The following is a 27,982-nucleotide window of genomic DNA, read 5'->3' on the forward strand; positions in this document are numbered from 1 at the left end:
CCAGGAATCGCAGCCGCTTCCCTTTTGTATGGAAGAAGCCACACCTGGCTTTGGTTACCATGGATGCCCTTGTCTGTATACACTCTGGCCAGCCAGGCTTATCCAGTCCACAACTCCTTTCTCCACAGGGAATAAATATGGGAGAGAAACTAACACCTAACTTGGTGAAGAATGAGCCTGAGTTGAGAATGCCACTTCACTTGGCCTGCCTCCTCCTCTGTCTCTGCTTGCTTCACCTCCCTCACTGCTCCATGCCTCAAATTATCGGGGGTGTTCCTGTTTTGTCAGGCCCACCAAGGAAATGTGGGACCGAAGAATTCTTCAATATTGAGACAGGCCAGTGTGGCTCTTGTGCCCAGAAACAGATGCAGAGCCCTGACGGTGAGTGCGAAATGGATGCAATAATAGAAGTTGCAGGGAGCAGGGTGGCAGTGGAAAGAATCCCCGTAACTAAGAAGCCAAGCAAGAGGAAGATTAAGATTTTTTTAAAAATAGCTTTGAACTGCAAGCACTTGATGTACAGTATCAGGATTTTAAGGAAGAAAGTAAGAAACCTTAAAGAAATAAATGCAAGGTTTTTGAGTGTTCCTCCTCATTCTAGGCTTGGAGTGCGTTTGTGTAGCTGAACTGAATGGGACAAATGAGCAGCCATCGCCTCTCAACTGCCGTGGCTGTGTAAGAACACATTCCTTCACCATTCCTTTTTTCTCATATGCAGGCAGGCTCTTTGGATGTTGACCCCCCTCTCCCCCCCACCCCTTCCTCTCCTTCAGAGTAACCTGCCACCCAACACACTCTGGGAATCCATGTTCCTTGACAACAGTTTCCTGAGTTGCAACGTAAGTGGGGTTGGTTTTTTGTTTTGCTCTACTTCCTCCTCCTCGCATTGCCAATTTATGCTATTTTGTGGCTTTGGTTGAGTACCCTGGGAATGTCCCCAGAACAAAGAACACTCTCCCCTACTCCCTCCCACAAGCTTCTGGGCAGGATCAGAGCTCTGCTGCCTTCTCACAATGCCTCTGCACTCACTAGCCAGATCGCATGAAGCTGTTATAAAGCAGGTCAGGCTGTCTGTCTGTTTAGCCTGGAAGCAATCTAGCCAGTGTAGAGCAGTGGTTAGAGCAGGCATCCCCAAACTGCGGCCCTCCAGATCTTTTGGCCTACAACTCCCATGATCCCAAGCTAACAGCACCAGTGGTCAGGAATGATGGGAATTGTAGTGCAAAACATCTGGAGGGCTGAAGTTTGGGGATGCCGGGGTTAGAGAGTCAGACTAGGATCTGGGAGATCAGGGTTCAAATCCCCGCTCCGACTGGCCCACTGGGTGACCTTGGGCCAGTCACCAATTTGCCGCCTAAACCTAGCTTACAGAATTATGAGGACTGGAGAGGATGGGAGAATAATGTATGCCACCTTGAGCTACTTATAGGAAAGGCAGGTTATAAAATGTAATGGAAGGGTTTTCTGGCAGATAAAATATTTTCCCTTTTCTGCCAGCTGATCCTTTGAACGGATGATGCTGAGGACTGTACCCTGAGTTGAAGGGGACTTTTCAGCCGGGCCAAAAACACTCATCGAGGGTACAAAGTCTGGGCTTTTTAAAAAATAATAAAGAAATAGGTTTATAGCAGTTAAAAAGCTTGGAAGCTGGAACTACCCAGTGACATCACCACCTGTTCTCATCACATGCCCACATCACAAGAGAGCAAATAAAACACACAGAGGTCCCGTTGGTAAATAAAGAAGGGTTCTTTGCTTACAGTTTCTTCATACTGTACTAACAAGGATGGCTTTGGAGTCTAAGCTGCCTGGGAACTAGTCCTCATGGCTGCTTTTTGCAGGAGAGAAAGTGGGTGGAGTTTAACAGTTATCTGTTAGTCTCAGCCATGACCTCTACTGACTGGAGGCAGGCAAGGCAGGGCCTGTAGGGAGTGTGGCCTACAAAGACTCCTGAGGCCTGGATTTGGGTCTCAGGTTCCACACTCCCTGCTTTCCATTCTCTGTTGGCGACCCCACAACTGACACACGTCATCTTCCGCAAGCTGCTGTCCCAGCTGTCGTGTGCATACAGTACTGTGAGATTCCTCCTGCATCTGACATCTGCGTTAATGTTTAATGCCAAACAGAAAGACCCGGGAGGCCTTGCAAAGGCCTTTTCTCTGGATTTAGGTGCTCCTCTATCTCCAGCTCTCCTTCAATCTTGCACAGGAAAGTCTTCACCTTTTTTCAGTTTTACTTTTCTCTAGAACACCTGCAATGTGACAGCCTGCCAAATTCTCACAAACATGGTCATTTTGGAAGCCTTCTCTTTACAAAACCGGGCCTATGATCTCTATATGAAGACCAAGTGAGTATCCATCAATCTTGGTGCAAGGAGGTATTTATACCCCACTCGTAATATATTGCGTGTGTGGCTTTTATTTTTTTTTTTTTAAGTAAACTGCATATCTGGAGGGCCTGATCCACATAGGGAGTTGGCACGTGGGGCCTTAATCCCACCCCTTCTGTGCTGCAGTCTCGGTCTGGAGGAGCCCCATGGCTGGTGATTTTGTGGGACCTTCTTTCCTAATGCAAATATACCGTACCAGCTGTAAGGCTATACAGTCGTACCTCAGAAGTCGAACAGAATCCATTCCATTCGACTTCCAAAATATTTGAGTTCCAAAGTGCGGCTTCTGATTGGCTGCAGGAAGCTCTTGCAGTCAATCGGAAGCCATGGAAGCTCCATCGGACGTTCAGCTTCCGAAAGAACATTCAAAACCCGGAACACTCACTTCTGGTTTTCGATCGTTCAGGAGCCGAAATGTTCAACTCCCAAGGCATTCGGGAGCCGAGACATAGCTGTCAAATTTTTCCGTTTCTCGCGAGGAAGCCTATTCAGCATAAGGGAATTTCCCTTAAAAAGGGGGAGAACTTGACAGCTATGAGCTGAGGTACGACTGTAGTGTTTGAAATGTCATCACATTTAGTCTGACCTTAAAAGTTTCTATTCATATGAGAGCATTGCTGCTTCTCAGATAAATCCTTACTGCATTTTCTTCTCAGAAGCCAAGATCTTCCGAAGCTGTGGTACGATAGTCTTGGAGGAACTTCCCCTAGGATGGTTTTTGGGAAGACTTCGAAGGCAAGTCCAAGCAGGCACAAACACTGGCATTTGCAGTGTGTGTGTGTGTGTGTGTGTGTGTGAGAGAGAGAGAGAGAGAGAGAGAAAGAGAAAATAAATTAAGGTTGTGTACACATTACAGTAACACATGGGGTAACTAGAGTGACAAGAGAAAACATGGCTTAGTTTAAAGGGCCTGGATGGAAGAATTGTTGGGGGATTAATTGCCGCTAAAGCTCAGCTCTGCAACCTGTTCTCAACTCTGGGACTCAGCAATAGTAAACTGGAAGCAATATGGGGTGTCTCTAAGCATGTGCAGAGTGCCATTGACTTCTGAACAACTTCAGCCCATTTCCAAGCACCCAAGATTATGACTCAAACATTCCAGGATGATGTGTGTTACCTCAGGCAAGCTTGAGGTCTTACTCTCATTGTAGATATTAACTACAGTATTGTTGTCCAGCCTGCTGCCAGTCATTATTAGCTTTTTTTTTAAAATTGAGCTGAATAGACTGCAGGACTGTCTTTGCAGAAGGGCCTTTTTAAGATGTACAGAAGCTGGCTGAGAACATTGGCCTCCGGTTACTGTATTTCCCCTCATCTCTACAGATTGACTTTAAGGTCATAAAGTACAATGTGCTTGGAAAGTTCTTAGGCTGGGAAGATGTGAGAGGAGCGACATTGCAAGTGAGTCAGTTTCTTTCTGTTCTCGGTAACATTGCTGTTTTTGCTGCAGTTCCAATGGAATGTCAGCTTAGAAGAGAGGTTGGAGAAAAAGATTATATAGCCACCCCCACTGTTTATCCCTCAGCTACTGTTATTCATTAGTAGAGTGCCCTGAAACTGGAGGTTCCATATAACCACCATGCCCAGCAGCCACTGATAGACCTCTTACCCTCTTCCTCTTCCTTCCCCCTTTCATCAATGTCTCTAACCCTGCTTGAAAGAGGTCTAAGCCAACGGCCACCTTCACATCTTGGCCAGCAAGTTCCCTGGGGCAGCTCCTCAGCAACTAACCTCCTTGCACAGGATGGTTCTGAGAATAAAATGATACTGTGTGTATTCTCTGACCTCCTTGAAGGAAGCACTGGATAATATAATTTACTATACTGTAGGTCTCAGCTTATCTGAGTGCAGCATAGTTTAACATGTGTAATTAGCAGGATTTGCATGTTTGTTTCATGGGCATTCGGGAATAAAAAGTAGGAAATGATGGCTGTGTGCAATTTCTGCCTCTTCTTTTTCCATCCCCTTAGCTCTGCCCAGACAGACAGAATGTCCTGGATGCTGCCTTTGTGTTTGGAACATCATACAGCCAGTCTGTAAGTATTGGCTTTAGTGGAAGGCAGCTTCCCCCCTCTAAGATCCCAGAGGGTGGCTAACCCTTTTCAGCCTGAGGTTTGCATTGCCCCATTGGAACCTCTCTGGAGGCTGAATGCCAGCACAGTGGAACCTCGGTTTACAACTACCTCTGTTTATGAACGCCTCCATTTACGAACGCCGCGGACCCGGAAGTGTTTACATCTGGGTTCCGCAGCGTCGGATGCGCAGCTCACGCATGCGCAGAAGCGTGCCTTAGGGGAGCGAATGCCTCCGTTTACGAACGCCTCCGTGGAACGGATTGCGTTTGTAAACCGAGGTTCCACTGTAGTGGGTGTGGCCCCCACCAGGACTGGCCCACCCATGAGGCAAGGTAAAGCGACTGCCTTGAGCACTTGAGACACTTTTTAGACATGCATCATTTCGCGACACAGTAATTCAGTTTTGCTAGCAAACCGGAGATTAAACTAATCCCTTTCCAGCCCTGGGAGAAGTGCGGGAAGCGTTGGTGCAACACATCAACTCATTGCAATCGACACACTAACACACACTTTGGAAAGCCCTGGGCACCTTTTCAGCCCAATGGCTTCATTCCACTCTGGAAAGCATTTCAAGGGCCAGGTACCAGTGGTGGGAGGAGTCAGAGGCAAAAGTGGGCAGGGCAACAGATGATGTAAATATTATCTTTGTACAGTAGGCTAGTTTCAACAGCCACACACCTCTCTGTCCTCCATCCAGACAAATAAGGGACATGATCAGAATTCAAGGACACATTTTAGCCACGCAAAAATACTAAAGGAGGGTGTGACGAAGGGCCTGGGGCAGGGTGTGTGGCCCAGGAAAGTTCTGAGGGCCGGAGAGAGAAGCCTGGCCCCAGGGCCTGAGATTCCCTACCCTTGGCAAAGATAGGTTTAACACTATTCTGCAATATGGGAGAAAAATGGCATCTTAACATAAGGATATGAGTGGGTGATAAAACTGGCATCTGTTGCAGCCTTGAGCCATTGCTGTAATAATTCATTTGAATCAGAGTCTGTGCAAAGTGTTTTTACAACACTCATCTCACTTATGTATATGTTATGGGAGAGAACCCTGACTGTTGTGGCATCCCCTCTCCTTAAAGCTAAATCACACCCTTTTCAGTAAAGATGACTGATGTGTATAGAACTGCAGGCTTAATTCATTTTTGCATGGGGCGGCTCGTGTTCTAATCTATGTTGTTCTCTTTTTAACTGAGTAAATAAGGACAACTCAAAAGAGGAAATGGATTCAATCCCTGCAGACTCTTTTTTTTTGCACAGTGAAGAGATATGTGGTAGTATCTAATAATTCTCCATTGTTATAGTGCACCCTCGACGTCTCAGCCCTACTGCAAGGTGTCCCTGAACCTGTCTTTTATGAGATATTCTTACAGTTTGAGGATGAAGGACATGTCCGACTGTGGCCAGTCCCTGTAGAGAATCCAGCAATACTTACAAACAACCAAGGTGAGCCTTTCCTTGGCTGTGTACACACACCATACATTTAGAGCACATTTCAAGCACTCAGCTTCCTCCCAATAATCCTGGGAATTGTAGCTTGCCCATCATAGAGTGGCTGTTCCCAGCACCCTTAAGAAACTAGAGTTCCCAGGATTCTTTGAAGGACGATGTTTCAGGAGGTTAGGGATGGGGTTAGAGAGGAACTTTGGGTATTATCACCCATACAAGCCTTTAGCCTCTCCATCATCTCTCTCTCCTCAGTCTCTTCCCCCCTTCTCTTCCCTTAGCCTTTGTGCTCCTGACTTTTGGATGCATAACTAATTTCTTTAGTTCGTTTACCCCACTTTTCCAAATTGCGGAAAGTTTTTAGCGCCGTCTTTATGACCTTTAGTGACCTTTTCGAACACACATCCTCTGGCAATGTATTTGCTGCAGGCTGTACATAAGAGTGATGAAGCATTGCATGCAGGTGAGCGAGTAGGATGGTGGAGGAGGAGGAGGAATGAAGTGCTCTCCCGCTCTGTGAAAGCAAGCTGGCTGCCAAATGAGGGAAAGACCCCTTTTCTGTACCCATTACACAGGGCAGAACCCCAAAAGACTAGTAAACAGTTGTGCAGGCTAGTAACACTTTGTGGGGTTGTTTACAAGACTGATACTTGATGCATACCTTGCAGCCGCAGCTTTTCAACACCCACTCACCAAAGTTGAATCCAGTAACATTACAACAGTTTTCCCTAAAGCCATGACTGTATACATGCTACCATCACACAACATTAGCCACCAATCCATGTTGATCCTTTATTTATCCTGTTGGTTGTTATGAAATACTGAGTTTAGATTATGTTCCCCTCGCCCCAAAAGAACCTCCCCCCAACTTTAATCCAAATTGGGGAAAATAACAACCTAGCTGCATCCTAAGCTGGCAATGTGTACACATCCTATTTGGCTTAACATTTGCAAACTGCCACAGTGGTAGCTAATCTTTTCTTCGGGCTAAGGGCCTCATTGACTCATGGTCAGCTCTTCATGGTGAAGTGGGTATGGCAGAGCTGGAAATGTGTAATGTTAGAAGGCCGATGGCCCATCTAGTGCAGCATCTTGTTTTCACTGTGGCCAGCCAGATGCCTATGGGAAATCCTCAAGCAGGATCCAAGCACGTGAACACTGTCCCGTTGTGTGATCTCCAGCAACTGGTATTTGGAAGCATTACTGCTTCCAGCTATGGAGGAAGAGCATAAACATAATGATAAGTAGCCTAGCCATCAATAGCCCTACTCTCCATGAATGTGTGCAAACCACTTTTAAAGCCAGCTAAGCTGTTGGCCATGACTGTCTCCTGTGGGAGCCATTTCCCTATTTCAACTATGTGTTGGCTTAATGCTTTCTTTCATTACAAAGAATACATAGAATTGACTATTCAGTATACAGTGTACTGCATCATATAATACATAGAAGACAATATACAGTGCATCTTTGTCAGATGCCGTGTTTCATTATTTTCCTCTCAATGGCACAAAGGACTGAGTCTTCAGCATATAAAGGGTTTTGCTCTCCCCCTCCCCCACCCCCAATGATTTTTCCAGCATCCTACCTCCGAAGATTCTTTCTGGTTGACGGGCTCTCTGGCAGAAAAGTAAACCTGACAAATGTCCCAGCAACTGTTACATTTGCAGCAGAATTGATCCTCAGGTAATAGTAGTAGTAGTAGTAGTAGTGGTGGTGGTAGTAGTAGTAGTAGTAGTAGTAAAGCGTAGGCGTATGCTGCAATTGCGGGTGCGGGGGGGGGGCAGGGATTTGGAGAATGAGTATTCCTGCAGTTAGTTCAATAATCAAATCTCCTAGCCATTTTAATCTTCATTGAAGGTCTTGTCTTGATGGGTAGGTTAATCAGGAAATTGTGTGGATTTTAACTGCTGCAAAAATTCCTGATTCTTGCATTAAAATAGAGGGGAATAAGCAGTTAGTTTTGGCATATCTGGGACAAACAAGGCTTATGTCTTGGCTAAATGTAACAAGCACGTTTGTTTGCTTGCTTGCTTGCTTGCTTGCTTGTTTAGATGTGTGCGTGGTCATTATCAGGGAGAGTTTAACCCTTTCCACTCTGCTGTAGTCCTGATGATTACCTTTCCTTTGAGGAAATCCTGTCTTTGGAGGACATAGCCCACTGGCTCCCAAGAGTTTCCCTTGAAATGCAATCAGCTGCTTCAGAGAGATTATTTTTGTTGGCACCCAGGTGGGGTGGGGAGTTTGTGTTAAATTTCCCCTCCCCACTACCCCCAGCCTCAAGGATGCTATTTACATAGCAAGAAACATGCAGATCAGCTGCATTTACGCAATTAATTTGACTTCTCATATCGCTCTGAGGCAGAGGTGGGGAAATCAGGTCCGCCCCCCCCCCCACACAGGCAAAATGCAGCCCTACAGGCATCCTCACTGGACCTCCTTTACGCCTTCCTCTACTGATAATTACAAGGGGAGGCGGATTGGGACAAGAGGGTGGAGTTGCACCCTGGGGAAAGGCCAGGAGGTCTGGGAGGTGCTGATCTGGATGTTTGGGGGGGAGCAGGTTGTCTGGAGAGAGTCCCACCTCAGCGTCATAGGATGCCTCTAATGTGGGGGCTGAGTTGCCTGGCGTGACTCCAACACTGCCTGTCATCAAGGAAGCGTTCCCCACCACCCAGGAGGCGCCTGAGACCAGATTGGATAGGGAGCCAGCTGTGACATCTCTGCTTTCATCACCAAGGACATGGTGATGACTGTGCTGGCCCAAGCACACACAACCTTCGTACAGGAGTGCCTGCTTGCTTGCCCAGCCCCATGCAACTCTGCAAATGATTGTGCCCACTCCACTCTTCAGAAAGGAAGCTCAGGGGAGTGTGTCAACTGCTGGGACAAATCTTATGCCTAGCTATGTACTCCACAACTCTGCTGTGAACTTCTGAACCAATCTATTTGGGGGCATTGTGGTGGCTGTTGCAATAAAGCCTTGGCAATAATTGAGCTGACAGTCTGCATACCACATCCACGAATGGGAGCCAGGACAATACCTCTTGCTTTGTTTTGATGGACAGTCAAGGTGTAAGTGTCTGAGAGTACTGACTTTTGCCACACCTACCGCTAGCAAGGGGGCCTTGGAAGGCTGCCGATGAGAGAGGGAATGGGGCCTTCATCAGAACATAGGAAGCTGCTTGCTGAGTCAGACCCACTGCTCCATCTATCTCCGTATTGTCTACACTGACTGGCAGCAGTCCTGCAGTGTTTCAGGCAGACAGTCTTTCCCTGCCTGGATATGGTAGGGATTGAACCTGGGACCTTCTGCATGCAAAGCAGATGCTCTGCCCCTGAGCTATGGCCCTTTGGGCTGGATAAGCTCCCCCACCCCTGCTGCCCTAAGGCATCTGTGCTGGACCCACCAGCACCCTCCAATTCTGCACTTTTTAAGTACGTTGACCTTGGCTCCCTTCTGCCCAATTAGCACCTTTTTCCTCTGCTGCAACTCGTTTTCTCTGCAGAGACAGAGCGATTCATCACTCCTTCCTCTAATTGCTGGCTTTGTCCTCCGGTTAACCTTCTTTCCCCTCTTCCTTTCTCCTGGCTTACACAGTGTATACCTGCCAACCGGGACTCCTGGAGGAGACAACCCCCCTTTCCTGCTGACAGTGAAATATGCAACGCGGAGCAGCACCGGAGTCGCTCAGGCAAGGGGGGCAGGGGGGCTCAAGTTTTCCCCTTCACCCACAGCTGCTCTTCCAGGAGGGAGAGAAATACATGTGTGCGCCAGCAGCTGAAACAATAAGCTGGCTCCACTCCCCACCCCCTTCCATTTCCCCCTTCCCTCCAGCAGCTGTTGCTTCAGCAGGTGTTAATTAGAACCAGGTTTGTGCTGGAAGATTGTCAGGCCTGAAAGCAAAGGCGCCCACCTGCCTGGATGCTGGCCTGCTCCTCCCCCTGCAAGGAATCTGCCTCTGCCAGTCAGATGAGAAGTCACCCAGGAGACAGGCAGCACCAATGGAGGCAGGCTGGCTAAGCAAGGCCATGTCTGCCGTAGTAGCTCAGCAGTAGACCAGCTGCTTTGCATGCAGAAGGTCCCAGGTTCAATCCCTGGGATCTTCAGTTTGGGGCAGGGAAAGCTGGCAGGTGATGGGAAAGACTGTTCTCTGCCCAGGACCCCAAAGAGCCACTTCATAGTAGATTAAGAGTGTGCAGGTGATAATGTTTTAAAAGAGGGTTAGACAAATTTGTGGAGGATAAATAAGACTTAATGGATACTAGCTGTGATGGCCATGTTCTGCCTTCACAGTTAGAGGCAGCATGAGACTCACAAGTGGGGGGAGAGCTGTTGCCTTCAGATACTGCTTGTGGGCTTCCCACAGGCACTTGGTTGGTTACTGTGAGAACAGGAGGCTGGACTATCCCCCAGAGCACTTCTTATGTCTTCTTGTGATCCTAATGGGCAAGCTAAGATCAGATCCACACTGGGGAGGCCCACAATTACTCCAGAGGATAACTCTTAACTCCTCCTCCCTGCCTGAGACCCTACCAGTCAACGTAGACAAAACTGAGCTACATGGACCAGTGGTGTGACTCAGTATAAAACAACTTCCTATAGTCCGAACTAAAGTTGATTGGGAGTCATGTGCAACAAACCTGCTTCCTCCAAAATGTCAGGCTTCGTGCAATAAGGAGTGTGAGGGGAAATGCACTCGCAAGTGTGGGATAACACTTGCTTTGATGCCATCCAACCCCCTGCAACAAAATTAGAATGAATGGTCATAAAAAGCCAATGTTGTCTAATCTCCCTGCAGAAAAAAATCAGAATGCATTCCAGTAAACTGGTTGTCTGAAAGCACCATCAGACCCAAAACCTTTAAGCTTCATCCATCATGCAGTTCTCTGTCCCTTGAGTCTCCCTCCTTCCCTTGCCTGCCTGCCCGTCTTCAATCAGTGCTCTCACTCCTTTTTGCACCCTCTGCTGTTCCCCTACAACTCAAGTTGGTTATGCACAGCACAGGAGGATTCCCTTTGCTACTTGGCTTCGACTCTGCAGTCTCATTGATTTACTTGGTGTGATGGGTTTTCAGCAAGAGGAGAGAAATGCTGTCTCTGACAGTGTGGTTTGCTGAACAAGGGGAAACACTGACGGACAAAGTTACTGAGAAATGAGCCCGCCATTATTTCTGTTAACGTAGCATGCCAGGGATGCTGTTGCTTGCATATGCAGAAGAGAAAAATCCTGTATAAATATACTAATGCTGAGTGTGGATACTTCCCTAGCCAAAATGGCACCATTCATGCTCAAGCCAGAGGTATTAGCAGGCTTAGAAGAACTTTAAGCTTGTTGGGGTGGTGGGGGAGAGGGAGGAATGCTTAAGAGGGATGACCCCAAAAAGTTAACAGTCCAATGAAAAACTGGGCACGCTCCGGGGACATGGAATTGTGATTGGCTGTTGGGGGCAAGGGGAAAGAAAACTGGGATGGGGAAATGGAATGGAGTATCCAGGGCAAGGGCCTTGCTGGCTGGAACCCTGAACAGTAGCACTCCACACAGTTCTCACATGCATGTTGCAAAAAGAAAAATGCATGCAGAATCAGACAGGTTGCTTAATAACATTTCTAAATGGGTTACAAGAACTTCCAGGGTTTCAAGAGTGTGAAGATCCCAAAGCAATTCAGATTATGCCTTCTGTCAGCTTACCCAAACTTTGCACAATGTTTTCCAAAGCTTCTGACAATAATGACGTCAGCCTGTAGCTAACTGATTTCTTCCTATTATTACTTCTCTGTTGTGCTATTTCTTTTCAGGTGTCATTTTCAGTATCTTATATTCAGGATCCTGGAACGGCTCAGCAAGCTACAGATGTGAGTAACTCTCATGGCAGGATTCCAGAACGGTAGCTGTCTTTAGTCTTTAAGACTCTCTTCCTGGGTTTGGTATGCAGACTCATAGTTTAGGGTGGCTTAAGCTTTCATGGGCCCACAGACAGACTAGTGAAAATAACATACAAAAATTGCATTATATTAGGAAAAAGTGCTTAGCAAAAATGTGTATATTTGGAGAAATTCACACTAAAATGGTGGTGCATTTTATTGAGCACTTAAAAAAAGAAAGAATTTGCAAACAAATGTGGATAGGATAACTGAAGAATGGAAAAATAAGAGACAGAAAAAACCCAAAACAATACTGGTTCACTCATCCCTATGGATGACACACCTGCTTCTGTCCTCCATCCCTGCCCTCTCTCTTGACAGATTGCATTTGGAGCCCTGGGATTCCTTGCAATCATCTATGCCTTGCTGGAGACCAGCACTTGGACCCGGCGATCTCGACTTCCAAACATAAGCTTCATGGTAAGTTTTCCTTCTGGGTGAGCTGCTGGAAATTCTTGCAGTCCCAAGAATGGTGTGTTGCTCGATTTCCTCTTCCTTTGTTGGGCAGACATGGCAGGTATTTTTCTGCCTGTTTAAACTTTGCTAGCAGAAACCTGGCTACAGATGATAGTGCAGGTTCCATTTTGCTCCATTTGCAGTGCAGTCTCTCCCTTCAATATTTTCTTCTCTCTTGGAAAAAAAAAATATTTTCCTGCAGGTCATAGTGAAATTCTTTGCCAACTTCAGCGGATCTCTAGCAAATGTCTTTTTCATGGTCAGCCTTGGAATTGGCATTTATTGGCTCATAGTTTTCAAGGTAAGTTTCCTGTGTTCTTTCCAGCCAAATAAGGAATAGCCAGTGTACTTGAAACATAGGAGGCTACCTTTTAAAGAGTCAGACTACTGGTCCACATGGGCATAGCTGCCCCCTCCCCCAGCAAAAATCCTGGCTATGCCTATGCTGGTCCATCTAGCGGCTCAATACTATCAAGATTGGCTTTCAGCAGTTCCCCAGTCTCTCCCAGCCTTACAGGCGATGGCAGGGATTGGTCTGGGGGCCTTTTGGTATGCAAAGCATGCACTTTGCCACTGAATTTGGTTCTCAGTTTGTGCCCCTAATGAGGTTGCAGGTTCTGTGTTGGAACAGCCTTTACTTAATTACAAAGCGATAATGAGTTCTAAGCTCTGAAGAATTGTCAGTACGTAAAGGCCTTTTCTGTTCCATCCTCATTTCCAGTCCTTCTCCCCAGGGTCAGCAATTTTCTGCAGTTGAGAGGACACTTCCCACTGCTGGGAGCCAAATAGAGACCAACTTTATCATCTACGTGTTGTCTGCTCTTGTGTTAAAGGTAAGAACATTGGGAGAGCTGGATGTTTGAGATGTCTCTGGCATTGCATCTCACAGAGAAATGTCAAAGTTTTAAAAGATGGCATATGTAACCACAACGAAAAACACTGACGGGAAAGGTTGTTTGGGCTGCCCTAACCTGGATGGAAATATCATGCTGCTCTGTAATTCAAGGGACTTGAAGAACATCAGATGCTTTAGCAAGACTGAGACAGACTGGCACAGCTCCCTGGAGAGCATGTCTAGGCTGTAGACCTTATTTAGTTCAACTGGCATCACTTTCCTCCAAGTGGTCCTGGGAATTGTACCTCTGTGAGTCTTTTGCTAGCAGGTAAAAATTGATAGGTTTCAAAAGAAAACAAACCTTAGGTGCTGGGTAACAGCAGTTTTTAATTACCCCAGCCTCTTAATTGAGGCTGCTGTTGTTTTCATTCTGCCACTGCTGCTTATTTATAGAATGGTCGAGTTGGAAGGGACCCCAAGAGTCATCTAGTCCTGCAATATTATTATTGTTATTTCACTTAATGCTTTTTTTTCCAAAAGATGTCTGTAGCTCACTTGCAAATACCATATCTTTCTGTGCTTAAGGCAATATATTTTCCTTAGAAATAATCAGCTAAAATTGTGGGTTGTTTTATACACGGATATCAGAGTGGGGACTAGCGACTGGTGGCAGTAGCCAGGAGATTATCTGTGGTGATTGTGCGTGTGATAGGTTGCTGTGGCAAGGCATGCTGATGATTGACTGTGGCTTTGACAATTGGGTGGGCTATTAACAGTAGCGTCGAGGCGTGCGTGCAATCGGCTGTGGTTGTGTTGAGTGTGCTGTTGGGTTTTTTTCGGCGAGTGTGCAGACGATTGTTTGCCGCATTGATGCATGCGATTTGCATTTGCGGGCAGGCTGTAGAACGATTGGCGGCTGTGCCCGCTTCCCAAAAAAGCTCAACAACTTTGGACAATCTCCCCCCATTTTTGTTGTTGTTGCGGCCCCCCAAAATTGGGGTCGTCTAATACATGGGGGCGTGTTATACATGGAAAAACACGGTATATACCATGTTAGTGTTTAGATTTTGTTGTAATTTTGAGTAGGGAAACCTGACTCACTCCAAATGTTACTGGACTACAACTCCCATCCTTCCGGACCATTGGCCATGCAGGCTGGGCATAGTGGGAGGTTTAGCCCAACAGCATATGGAGGGCCACGTGTTTCCAGGGTATAGAGGCACCTCTTTACCGTGGCCTTTGACACTTGAGGGGTACGTTTTTAGGAGACACTCTGGGGAGAGTTCCAAGGGCCAGATACAAAGGTCTGATTCTGCTGTAAACCCTGCCATAGGGTACTGAATTTAAAGGACCGTTGGCATTCAGGCTTGGAGTACGCCTCTGCCTAAGGCACTGGGGCCAGTGGTCTGAGAGCTGCTATTGGGAATGTCACACTCTAAACCTCTGGACAACCTATATTTGCATCACTGAGAAATAACCCTCTGTGGATGATTTTGTTCCAGAGCTTGGACCTCATACATATTCTGATAACCCAGTTAACAGTTTCCATCTTCCTGATAGACTGGGAGAAGCCAAAGGAGAGAGGAACGGCAAAAACATCTATGGGTAAAAGTTTGCCTTCGTTTTCTGATAGGTTGTGTATAGGGCGGTAAGAAGGCAGTGATTTGAAGGCAGCAACTGAATGTTTGAAATTCCAAAGTAGACAAAAGAAAGCACCCAACCATGGAAGCAGAACATAGCTAATCGTGGCTAGTAGCCATTGATAGCCTTTTCCTCCATACTGTACATTTGTCTAATCCATTTTTAATAGCCACCCACGTTTGTGGCCATCAGTGCCTCCTGTGGGAGTGGATTCCACAGTTAAACTATACGCTGTGTGAAGAAGTACCGGTACTTTATTTTGTCTGTTCTGAATCCTCCAACATTCAACTTCATTGTCATGTTAGGAGTGAGGGTACAAAACTTGTCTCTGCCCACTTTCTCCATTCCATCTCTGTGCAGGGCATGTATAGACAAAGTGGTGCTCTCCAGACATGGTTGTACAGTCAACTCACATCTTGCATATGTTTAACTTGTATGGTTTTGGCTTTATGCACTTGGTGGCCAGCCAGCTGAAATCACACAAATTAAACATACAGGGGGCGGAGAGCTTAAAAGCCTTTTTGTGCAGGGTTTTACTGGTGTGGAAAGAGCTCTTAAGCTGCCTGCCTTGTTCACTGGGCTCTTGGAGATCTCGCGGGAAGTCGGGCGCCTTGAGAGATCTCTCAATAGCCTCCTAGAGCCATGTAAGCAAGGCAGAGCGCTTAAGAGAGCTCTGCCTCATTTGACGGGTAAGACTTGTTTGCAGTACTGGCTCTAGAAAGGTTGAGGATGTTTGTGTAGGGGTGGTTCCATTTGGAGAGCACCTCATTGGCTACCCATGATCTAGGGCTAGCCAAGGAAGATAGCTACTACGGCAGCATGCCAATCAGTGCTCCATCTACAAATCTCTGATTAGCTAGGAAGAATCATCCGATGGCTTTCCCTCCCAGTCTCCTGTGACTGCTTCTAGTTCCAGGGTCGTGCTCAGCCATTTTAGTTTAAAACACAGCCAGAAGCAAACCCCATCTTATGTTGCATCCCTTCACATGCCCTTTCATTCTGCCACCTACCATTGTATTCAGGCAAAAAGGGGTGGCCATGGGGCTTCCTAGCATTTTGTGGGATGGAGCATGGAACGTTTGACACTGTGTGCTTGCTACCAGAGGATGTTCTTGAAGATCTAAAGCTTTGACTCCCCGGAAAATGAGGGCAATGTTACCTACAGCACATTCGCACAGCTGTTCTGTGATACTTGCTTGTTTAATTAGTGTTGGCAAATCACTTTGAGGCCCTCGGTTCTTCTGGGAAATCAGCAGGAGCCTGTTCCAGGAAGCAAGCTTGCTTCAGATTGTAACGATTTCATATCAGGAGAGGTAAATTAACATAAGCAAGGGCTCAAGGAAACCCAGGGGCGTTGAGCTTTGCACTTTGCCAAAAATCCGATAAGCTCGTGTGGAGTCTTCAAATAAAGCCAATTGTTTCAGCTTCATTGTATGTGTGTTTTAACCTCCCTCCCCTGCTTCAGGATATCAGAAGGCTACTTCCTCTGTGAGCGCCTGGAGAACTTTTCTGATAGCTAATGAATGGAACGAGATCCAAACCCACAGAAAAGTGAACCCTTCACTCCAGTTGTTTGCCGTCTTGCTGCTACTGGAGGTGAGAGAGAGATTAAGGAAAGAAAGTATCTGCTGTGCAGTCTCTGTGCTCTGCAACTGATAACTTTCCTCTTTCTCAAGGTCACTGATATAATATACTTAGGACCACAGCGGGCACAACCTTCTGCACAGATCATCAGGGGTGCAAAAACTTCTGCCAAACTTGGAAGACAGTCAGATTTTCTAAGGGCCAGCTCAGAGGCAGGAGGAGAGGAAGTGCCCATTTGGACTGGTAGGGTAGAAGGCAGGGAGATGAGCAGTAAGTGGAGCCAGAGCCAGGACAGGCAGAGGTAACATGCTAAATTCCACAAGGGCAACACTGAGACTAATGGAAGAGGAAGCTAGCAGGCAGGACATGGAGGTTGCCATCATCTTCTTCTTTCTTCTTTGGTGATCACGTGTCGCCGAGTAAGATTGTCTTCCATAAACATGGTTTTAACAGTGAGTCCGTAAGTGACTGTGGAGGCCAATTCTGGACCCACGTGTCCTTCCACAGTGGGGACATTGGTTCCCGGGCGGGAGTTGACCACAGTGTGGATTTGCCAAGCGTGCCTTCCTCTTAGCACGTTTCTGCCTTGCGTTCTGAGTTCGAGTATCTTCAAAGTCCATGACACCTTTGGTGAAGGCTGTTCTCCAACTGGAGCGCTCGCAGGCCAGTGTTTCCCAGTTGTTGGTGTTTATACTACATATTTTTAGATTTGCCTTGAGACAGTCTTTAAATCTCTTTTGTTGACCACCAACATTACACTTTCCATTTTTAAGTTTGGAATAGAGTAGTTGCTTTGGAAGACGATAATTAGGCATCTGCACAACATGACCAGTCCAACAAAGTTGATGTTGAAGAATCATTGCTTCAACACTGGTGATCTTTGCTTCATCCAGTACACTGATAATAGTTTGCCTGTCTTCCCAAGTGATGTGTAAGATTTTTCGGAGACACCGTTGATGGAATCTTTCAAGAAGTTGGAGATGGCATTTGTAAGTGGTCCATGTTTCACAGGCATATAGTAAGGTTGGTAGTACAATAGCTTTGTAAACAAGCATTTTGGTTTCCCTGCGAATATCCCAGTCCTCAAACACTCTGCACTTCAATCGAGAGAAAGACGCGCTCGCAGAGCTCAGGTGATGCTGGATTTCGGCATCAGTGTTGGCCCTTGTGGAAAGATAACTGCCTAGGTAGGAGAAGTGATCGACATTTTCCAACATTACACCACATAGGGCAATCATGACTAATAATCCTTGGTAGGCCCTTCTGCCTACATTAATTTGTCTGATCCCCTTTTTAAAGATGTTTAAGCTATTGGCCAACACCACATCACCCTTTGCCAACCAGTTTTTACTGAAGTGTTTGACACAGTAAAAGACAATTTAAAATAATTACTGTACTTCTAGTTTTTATAAGACCTTGCAGTGTTTTTAATATGACAGTGCAGTTTAGAAATATTTAAAGAAAGGAAAATAAAATAAGCCCTGGGTCTAACCCATGACCTTACAGTGTCTTCATGTAATTTATAAATTGGGCATTTCTAAAGCTTCTTAATTCTCCAGATTAGTGTGGTTGACTCAGCAGCTCTCTCAACTCTTATGACTATGTAGTCAATCCAGTTTTATGGGGGGTGGGGGAGCCATACCCCAGGGCCTACCCAGTGAGGTTGAGAAGAGACTTAGGCCCAAATCCTACTATGTTCTGTTGAAGTGGGGACCAAACAGGCTTCTTTCAATTTCTAGGTGGTGGGGCTTAAGAACCTCACATCAAGAGACCTGAATGTGAATCTGCACCTGGGACCAAATGCCTATCATGCTCCTTGGAGCCCAATTCTTCGGTTTGGGATTGCTGCTTCTGTTTGGCTGGCAGTGGGGATTGTACAGGTGATCTTTCTCTCTTGAGTTTGGTTTAATTAAAGCTGCGTACACACTATAGCTTTAAAACATACCGTATTTGAAGCACATCTCCTTTCTTTAGTGCTAGTGTGAAAAATGTAACAAATGCAAAATCAAGAGCAATAGCTAACCATTTTTGAAAGGTGCTTAGGTAGGCAACATGACAACAGAAGTGAGCAATGTTATTGTGTGCATGTTGTGGGACACTCTCAAAGACCTCATTTGCTATATTAAGAAATAAGGCCAAGGTTGCCAACCTTTCGGACTAGTGGATACATTTTGGATTTTGAAAGAGTGCTGCTGGCTTGGGGTGTCAGTCACAAAATGGCTGCCATGGAGAGGTTGTGGCAAAACACAAAATGGTTGCCATGGGGAGCATGGCATAACACAAGAATGAGAGAGGCAGCTTAACAGAGCACTTTAATTGTGCAAATCTACGGTAAGTTCCAGTATGCGCTTGAACCCCTCCTGTAAAATGGGGCACCTTTTGAGTATTGCTGCTGCTGAGGAACCTACTGTGTGCTCTTGCCTACTGGTACCATAATCACAGCTTTTTTTTAACAGGTGCTGTTTTCTGTTGGGTTATATGAACGGTTTGTTGAGGACAAGATTCACCAGTTTGTTGATCTTTGTTCCCTGAGCAATGTGAGTCAAATTATATTTATTTAACAGAATTTCTATACGGTACCGCTTAATCATTCAAACTGCTAAGCAGTTTATGTTCATGTGCTTATTGACTATATTCCTTCACCAAATGGTCCCAGTGTGGATTACAAAAATATCACAAATTTAAATAATACACCATTAAAATAATAAAAATTTATTATTTTATTATTTGAATGATATGAGAGCCCATGTGGCATAGTGGTTAGAAGAGGACCTGGGAGACCAGGGTTCAAATCCTCACTTGGCCATGAAGCTCACTGGGTGACCTTGGGCTAGTCACCATCTCTCAACCTAACCTACCTCACAGGGTTGTTGTGAGGATAAAATGTCAGGGGAAGAGAACCATACAAACGTAATAAATAAATAATATGAAAATTACAATCAAAAAGACAAATCAATAACAAAACAGTGCAGAGCAGCAATTGGCTGAGCTGCATAGAGATAAAAGTTTAGCCATGTGCCATTAGCCAAAGTCACCACAGCACCAGTTTGTTCGCTATCCTGCTCCAAGATGGGCAAGCAGGGTATTATCAGAACAAATTATGTATATAGGCCTTCTAGTGACTCATAACTGATTAGTTTATTCAGTGTATTTACAATCTGCTGTTCAATTTGAATAAAATTTCCAAAGCTGCTGTTGTAGTAGTAATAATAGGAAAACAAATTTTAAAATTTTAAAATTCTGAAAACAACAACATTAAAGCACTGGGGCAAAGTAAAAACCAACACCAGGTAAAATCAGCAGATGAAATGCATTCAGTATGAAAGCCATCTGATCACTGGTAAATTAAAACCATACTAAAATGACTGAGTGGTCATTTTTAAAAGTCTTCATCAGGCATTTAGTGAATGTGCCAGGTGAGTCTGCTTGGGGAGAGGACATTCCTTAGCTAGGACACCCACCCCCAAAAGGCCCGGATACATTGGGTGTGGTTGAATTGCTCTGGAGTAGAGACTTAATTGTGTCATTGTTAATCTGTAAACAAGCTTTGATTACAATCATGTTCAAACATGTTCTGAAACTGTATTTGCCCATTTGATAAATGGTTGTGTGTTTCATTTACCTCTCCTAGGTGTCAGTGTTCATTTTGACACACAGATGTTATGGTTTCTACATCCATGGGAGAAGTGTCCATGGACAGGCAGATGTGGGCATGGACACCATGCTCACCTATATCAGGAAGGAGGAGGTAATAATGTCTACTGGTCCATCCACCTGTCCTTTCTCTTTCTGACAATTACTTTGTCAGGGACCCCTGACCATTAAGTCCAGTCGCGGACGACTCTGGGGTTGTGGCGCTCATCTCGCTTTACTGGCCAAGGAAGCTGCCGTTTGTCCGCAGACAGCTTCCAGATCATGTGACCAGCATGACAAAGCCACTCCTGGTGAACCAGAGCAGCACATGGAAACACCATTTACCTTCCCACTGTAGCGGTACCTATTTATCTACTTGCACTTTGACATGCTTTCGAACTGCTGCCGGTAGGTTAGCAGGAGCAGGGACTGAGCAACGGGAGCTCACCCTGTTGCGGGGATTCAAACCACCATCCTTCTGATCGGCGAGCCCTAGGCTCTGTGGTTTAGACCAACACAGCCACCTGCGTCCCTGTACTTTGTTATAAAATGCTAGATGAGTTGTTTTTCAAATCTGCTTTAGGCCTAGTCCTTAAGATGTTTGTATGAACATCTTGGCAGAGGGTCAACACATCCCCTGCCCAGTCAATTCTGCCTAATGTCTACAGAAACAAATCTGACATAAATGAAGCCCTGTTGATGTGAACAACTAGGGGGTAAATAGCTGTGAAATGTGCAGGGGGCAGGGATCAACTTCACTGTGCTTTAATAAGATGGTAATGTGAACACACCCTTAGTCAAAGGAATGTGAACCCCAATATGGTTTGAGCCTTGGCTGGCACGTCTCTCCCTCCCTCTCCAGAAGAGATTTCTGATGTCAGATCTCTGATATTTATTCTTTGTACTATCCAATTATTATTCTTTCCACCCCTTCCATTGGTTCTCTCCACAGGAGAACCTCTGTGCTCTGAGAGGCCTGGAGGCCTACTCTGATGTGCAAACATTTGAGGTGCTTCTTACTGACAGGACTCGAGCATTCTATGACAGAATAACTCTATCTTTCATGGAGGTACAGTACCTAATCCTTTTTTCTCAGTAATTGTTAGACGGAGATATTGGTCAGCTGTGTAAAATATTACTTAGAAATGATGATGCCTTTGAGGGTGGAACTATCAGACCCAGGGGCCACATGCAGACTCTGGGACTCTTTGTCTGGCCTTTGGATTTCCCCCACAGTCTTCAGGGTGCCACAGAACTTTGTTGTTTTCACTTCTTGATCAAAAGCTAACCTTAGTTGAGCTTTCTTTTATTGAGCTCCTTCAAGGAACAGCAGCCTGCTAGGCTACAGGCAACCCTCCCGCTTTCCCCTCCACCTTTTAATTGAAAACTCTGTCTGTGCATGGAAGCCAGCGCTCCAGAACAGCAGGTGAAAATTGAGCCAAGATCCCTGCTGCCAAAGCCAAGATCTGAGCGAAAACAAATAGATGTATTTTTTAAAATCCTCTTCAATTGGGAATGCCAAGTAACTGGCACAAACTTTAAAAGTCTCTGCACTTTTTCTGTGACAGGTTCCCAGAGGAGCCCACATCCGACCTGACCTTCACAAACAGAGATTGAATGGCTACTTTGCCTTGAACCGCTTTCTGGTCTCCTTTTTTGAACATGTGAGTCTTTGGCTACCTCTGTCTACTATTAAACTTTCTTGTACTGGGAATTTGTATCCATGGTTTGTTCTACACAGAGTGTTTTGCTTTATATGCAAATAATGGGGGCCGGCATCAAGGACCAACATAGTCAGGCATCTACCAAGGGACCACTGGCAAGAACCTCTTGGAGCTGCTCTTCCACCATTGCAATCGGCTTGCTCACTCACCTTTTATTCTGGCCCAGACAATGGTGAGGGTGGAGCAGAAGATGTCACTGCTTGCTTACTCATTGGCGCTCTTTCTTCCAAGCAAGCCAATGATAACTCAGATGAGGAAGAAACAAAATAAAAAAATTCCTTCCAGCAGCACCTTAGAGACCAACTAAGTTTGTCATTGGTATGAGCTTTCGTATGCATGCACACTTCTTCAGATGAGGAAGGTAGAGCTGGACCACTGCCTGGGTGGTCTATCAGGTCTTCTTAAATAGGAGGGTAGCCTGGCCAAACCAGGGCTGTTAAGAGAGCCATTGGGGGTCATTAACAAGACAATGGAACATCTTGCACCAGGTGTGATCAGAGACTGAAGATTTGGATGGTTGCCAGGGTAAATGCTTGTTGGGAATTCAGTTCCACCTTAAGGTTCAGACGTGTAGCTGTTGTATGTCACATGTCTGTGCACTTCCGTTGTATATTGCTTTTGTTTTCGCTCTGCTGTGCTGATGAAGAAGGAGAGGACATGTTTTTCTCTCTCCCGAGATATCTTCTATACATATAAAATGCAAGTGTCCCTGCGTCCAAGTTGTCCCGTGTGTCCCTGGGCTACTGCGCATGTGGCCCAGGAACACAGGGATTGGACCAGAGACTTAGAACACACACACACACGCCCTCCCCCCCTGTCTCCTCCAACTGCCATTCCCAGCCAGACAGCGCGTCGGGGAAGCGAGTGTGGAGGCCAGTGGAGGTGAATGGGGGGGGGGAGGAAGGGCGCCTTTGAGGAGCCCGGTCCGGCTCCCGCAGCCGCCGCCGCGTCCCCAGAGCCCGATGCCGCCATCTTTGTCCGCCGCCACCTCCTCCTCACAACGCTCCCTGGCCCGTGAGAGGAGCGGCGGGGCCGCAGACTTCCCTCCCTCTCTGCGCTCGCATGGGACGGAGCTTCGGAGACCTTCTCCGAAGCCCCGTCTCATGCAGGAGGTGCGAGGCGAGGCGGGGGGGGGGGAAGAAGTGCTCCTCCCCCCCCCCCGCCGCCTCGGCACGCAGCACCGGCATGGGATGGAGTTTCAGAGAAGGTCTCCGAAGCCCCGTCTCATGCGGGAGGTGCGCGGCGAGGCGGGGGGGGGGGGGAGAAGTGCTCTGAAGCTCCGTCCCATGCCCCATGCTCTCTGTGGTCGCTCAAGCTATGTGGATTCTGCAACAGTGTACCTAGGCCCTCAGAGTCTAGGTTGATGTCTCCTGGCTGCACCGGAGGGTTGAGACACCCGGCCGGTCTTCTGTTCTCCAAAGGGGCACAGACCCTGTGTGGGTGCCTGTGATCCCATGCGCTCTGGCCACTGCTTGGCAGAGAGAGGGGGCAGGCACCGGGCTTTCGTAACATAATACCTGTATAGGAAAGCATTTTGATGGTGATGTCATGTGGATGCAGTCCACAGCTTCTTTACCTGAGCAGCAACACTTGAGTCCACAGTAAACTGCCATGTGGAAGTACCCTTAGTTAATGCCCCCCCCCCCGTTTTTGTGCATTTAGTATCATCTTGCAGGCCCAGCTGTGCTGGAAATGAATTATAAGTGAGTCATCCTGTACTGACATGTTTTGTCTCCTCACTCTTTTGTCTCTTCACTCTCTCCACCCTTTAGAGGTACAAAGATATGGACTACATGGTGAAGGACAAATTTTTCCTGGAGCGGATCATGGACATGGAATTCCAGGAACCAGGGGACATTTCCACTCTCTATAATGGTATTCCAAACACTTACCAGTGGGAATTGGTTTTGCACTGGGTATTGCCTTTTATTAGCTCACAACCACACCATACTGTACATTTAGAGAATTATTGTGGTACTTTAACAATATATTTAATTGTTTATTTCATTTATATCTCACTGATTTCTCCAAGGAGTTCAAGTTAGTATAGTTGGTTCTCCCTGTCCTCATTTAATTCCCAGAACAACCCTGCGAGGAAGGTTAGGGTGAGAGACAGTGAGTGCCCAAAGTCATCCATTGAAATTCATGTCTAAGTGGGGATTTCAGCCTGGTCTTCTGGTCCTACGGTACCAGTTCTTAACAATCCTGGGAGATGTTGAACTCCATAATGAGATGAATGAGCCCAAATGCAAGGAATGGATATGTGCCATTTACTGTACCATTGATGGTTGAAGTATGTCACTAACCATTATACCAGTCTGTGATACGTGCCCACATTTAGGATACTGCTCCTTGATATTTGTTGATGTTCACACACTCTTAAATTATTTTCCTGTGGTATGGAGACTAACAGATGGACAACAAAAGTGGACCCTGCAAGACCTTATGGTTATAAAGAGGCTTAGATCACATGCACACCATACATTTAAGGCACACTTACGTCACTTTAACCATCATGGATAATCCTGGGAACTGTAGTTTGTTCAGGGTGTTTAAAATTGTAGCTCTCTGAGGTCAGCACCCTTAGCAAATAACAGTTCCCAGGATTCTCCATGACTGTTAAAGTGGCATAAAAGTGCTTTAAATGATGGCTGGTGTCTGTTAAGACCAGTAGTAGGTGGAGCCAGAGCAAAAGACAGGCAGAGCCACCCCCTGGCTGACTGTAAGTAAGGGTTATAGGGTTGCCATATTTCAAAAAGTGAAAATCCATACACACAATGTCAAAATCCACCAAAATCTACATGGCCGAAACCCAGCTATATTGGGGAAATTCTGGACATATGGCAACCCTAGTGGGTCAGTGACCCATTTGCCCAAATGGTCCAGTCTCCACTGTATGTTTCAAATGTGTGGTCTGGATGTGGCAATACAGACCTTATTTTAGGGTGCATTTTTCCCCAGAAATGGAGTAATTGCTGTGAGAGTAAAAAGGGTGGAAATCTGAAAAAGATATTATTTTCCTCTTCCTCTAGATGACCGTGCGTTATTTAGCAGAACACTTTTCTACAGTCACGAACTGGTGCTGCTGCTCTTTGAAATCCTTGTCTTCTCTGCTGTGGATTTGGCAGCACAGGATTTTGTATTGTCAACAATTGTGACCTTTGTTGTGCAAAAGGTAAATGGCTTTGTGACACCAGGTGCATGACATATCTCTAAAGAGTAGGGATTGGGGTGGGGATTTAGGTCAGTTCACATTTTCATATTCTCACTTCGCAAAACAATACACAAACTGAAATGCTGCTATGCTTTGAAATTCACAGTTCTCCCAATTTAGTGATGGACTTCTCCAATCAATGCATAAAAGAATACATATATTGGGAGAAATACCCACTAAAATGGTGACAGATTTTCATGAGGCCTTAAAAAGAAAAAAATGCCAATTGATGCAGAACTAAAGTTTGGAGAAAGTGAGAGAATACGAAATTTACAGCTTTGTCCTTAGAGGATGGGATGTTAATTTTACTCTCTTAAAAATATGCTTGGAATGGAGAAAGCAGTTGAAGGTTCTGCCCCTTTATTTATTGTGAGAGTGGGTGAAAACTGAGGGTTATGGAATGGAATTGTCAGGCAGTAGACGCAAGAGAAAACCAAGGACATGTTTAATGTGATGGGTGTGTTGCCTCCCATTTTAAGCAAAAATCCACAGACACACCATAAGCCACCTGAATGTGCTCCATGTGCCACAGTTTGGGTACCTTCACAATAGACATGTGTCTTTATTGCATCACTTTGACTTTCAGTTTGTGAAGATGCTTCGCAACACACTTGGAAGGAGGAACCTGGCTGAGAAAACCTTGGTGGAGAAGCAATTCCTAATCTAGAACTGAACAACAAGCTGTGATTCTTGAATCTACATACCCTGGCTGTGGGGTTGCAGCTCCTAATTGAAGATGTAGTGAAACATTTAGGACACCTTATCTGTTTAGCCCCAGAGCTGTGGCGTGCACATCTTTCATATGAATTACAGAACTCTGCCCAGGAAATCTGTTCTTGCTGTCAAAGTTCAGTGCAAAGCATGTGAAGCAGCATGTGAAGCATGTGAAGCATGTGAAGCCTTTGAGCATTGGCCATGCATCTTTCCCAAAGTAGCCATGAAGGGACAGCAAATCTTCACATACCTATTTTAAGTTGCATGGCTTCCCAGCACACAAGGGCCTTAGCACTTCATGGCTTGAAATTGTCAGCACTAGTGGGTGTGAATTGGTAAAAAAAGCAAAGCAAAACAAAACACCAATACTGCGCTCCTGCGTGTTCCAACAGAACAAAAACAATCACAGACCATGGGCTCTGCAGTCAGTTGCTGAACAGAATGTAGTGGTTGAACTGCAGCAGAGTGGCTTAAACATGACTCATGGGCTGCATATAAGTTTTTTGTGGCTCAACACACCCAACATTGATTATTTTAAAACAATTTTTTTAAAAAATGACTGCTCCCATGGATCCCTTGCTCTGATTATATGAGGCTAACAGTTGTTGTTTTTCTCTTATTCGCCCTGCAATGTTTTTGCAGTGTTTTCCTTCTTCATCTTATTAGTAGCATTAGAAGTATATTGACTTTTACACTTTAGTCATACATTCTGGCATGCAGCCCCTGAAGGATTGACTATGTGTCGATGTAGCCCTTGGCATGAAAAAGTTTAGCCACAACTGGAAGAGGTACTGTTCTATTGTGTGAGAGAGCCACTTCTAAGCACATATGTCTGGCAAGTCTAAAGGCCGCCTCCTACCAGCCAATCACAGGTGCCCAGTTTTACACAACACCATTCTCTTCTGTGTCTAAAGGGCAGTGTCTAAAATGGTGTCCCAGACAAGGAATATCTTCAGCTTTCCCCCCTCCAATTAATTCAGTGTTTTAATACATTGAGTTGTCCCGGCTGCAACAAAACATCTCTCTCCCACATCAGTCTCTACAGCCAAAGCAGACTGTGTAACCTTCCAATGGTTTGACTTCACCCTCAAAGGCACACTCCTCCATTGTATCCTGAGATAGATGGATGCCAACAACACATTGAGTTTTTAAAATCACGTTTGTAGTGCATTTCACGATTTATGAGCTGATTTGTGCACATGGATCTGATCACAGTCCCTTACAAACACTCTGGCACACGTACCATTTGTTTACTGGGCATTGATGTTGTACATTTTCTTAAAAATTAAAAAGATTATGATGTAATGCTGGCATCAGCTTTACAAGTGAATGTGAACTTTTTGTGTTATTTGTTTCAGCTGCTGGATAGTTGTTGGATACATTAGAGTAATAGCTTCTCAGCCTTACACACACACACACACACACACACACACACACACACACACACAAGTTCAGGTGCTTGTTTGGGTCACTTGCTACTGAATCTACCTTTGCTGGATAGGACCTGAGCACATACTAATGTAGGAAGGAGCATAACTCATGGTGGGGATTGCACACAGAAGGTCCTAGATTTTGCCCTTTGCATCTCCAGTTAAAATAATCACATAGCAAATGATGGGGAAATAACTCTCTGCCTGAGACACTGGAGAACCACAGAATACCAGGCTACATAGGTAAATAGTCTGACTTAGTACAACTCTGACCTGAGGTTCTTGGTTCAAGTCCCAGTGTCCTTGACACTCCTTAAAAGGAATAATGAACACGAAATCCTCGTTGAGTCACAGCCCATTTGCTACTGGTGTGCAGCATAGCAAGTTTGGGGTCTTATTTCCCAGAGGAGGTGGGGAAGACCGCTACTTTGATTCAGTCATATAAATGAATAATGATGATAACTTTTTGGACTGCTGTGTACCTGTATATTATGGCCCTGTGTGTGCTTCACGGCACATCACAGGTTAGTATTTGCTAAAGACAAAATTAATCTCCTTTTGTCTTGAGAGTGATTCTAAATTACGGTATGGCACTATTGACCACAACAGCCCACAGAATGAATGGGCCGGTTTTAATGGCTGTTATGGGGGGCGGGGAATCTCGCGAACAGAGTTTGCTGCTGAGCTTTGCGGGAAAAATAGCTTTAAAATCTGCCTTTACCCCAAACTTGGAACAGAGTAAAAGAACACTGCTGAGTGGTTGTCTTTGAGTTTGGCCATATGATTTAGTGCACCTCTGGGCTTGTCAGCATTTTGCAGGAGCAGAACTGTAGGTTTGTGCATTTAAAGTGGGTTAAATTGATCTGCTGCCCTAGCACCGTAAATCCACTTTGGGGTGGGGAGAACTTTTTGCAGTTTG

The 27,982-nt window shown here is 45.7% G+C and overlaps 1 protein-coding gene across 2 annotated transcripts; it reads left to right on the forward strand.

Annotated features, from left to right (window-relative positions):
• Positions 1-36: 36 nt before the first annotated feature.
• On the forward strand, positions 37-27,017 carry LOC118087972 (meckelin-like). Of its 2 annotated transcripts, XM_060276049.1 has the most exons (24): positions 37-381; positions 602-675; positions 774-839; positions 2,247-2,347; positions 3,046-3,124; positions 3,713-3,790; positions 4,360-4,425; positions 5,769-5,910; positions 7,488-7,593; positions 9,509-9,602; positions 11,707-11,763; positions 12,154-12,252; positions 12,491-12,589; positions 13,023-13,121; positions 14,626-14,728; positions 16,230-16,360; positions 18,088-18,228; positions 18,805-18,885; positions 19,980-20,096; positions 20,934-21,050; positions 21,550-21,645; positions 23,478-23,580; positions 24,738-24,880; positions 25,506-27,017. In XM_060276049.1, exons 1-24 carry the CDS (start codon positions 60-62, stop codon positions 25,584-25,586), a joined length of 2,595 nt encoding a protein of 864 aa, XP_060132032.1. In that variant the 5' UTR covers positions 37-59; the 3' UTR covers positions 25,587-27,017. The 2 variants fall into 2 exon arrangements, with proteins under 2 accessions (XP_060132032.1, XP_034976972.2); XM_035121081.2 differs by lacking the exons at positions 37-381; positions 602-675 and having other exon boundaries at positions 2,231-2,347.
• Positions 27,018-27,982: the final 965 nt, after the last annotated feature.

The sequence above is a fragment of the Zootoca vivipara genome, chromosome 6, assembly GCF_963506605.1.
Source record: "Zootoca vivipara chromosome 6, rZooViv1.1, whole genome shotgun sequence".
Lineage (NCBI taxonomy): Eukaryota > Metazoa > Chordata > Lepidosauria > Squamata > Lacertidae > Zootoca > Zootoca vivipara.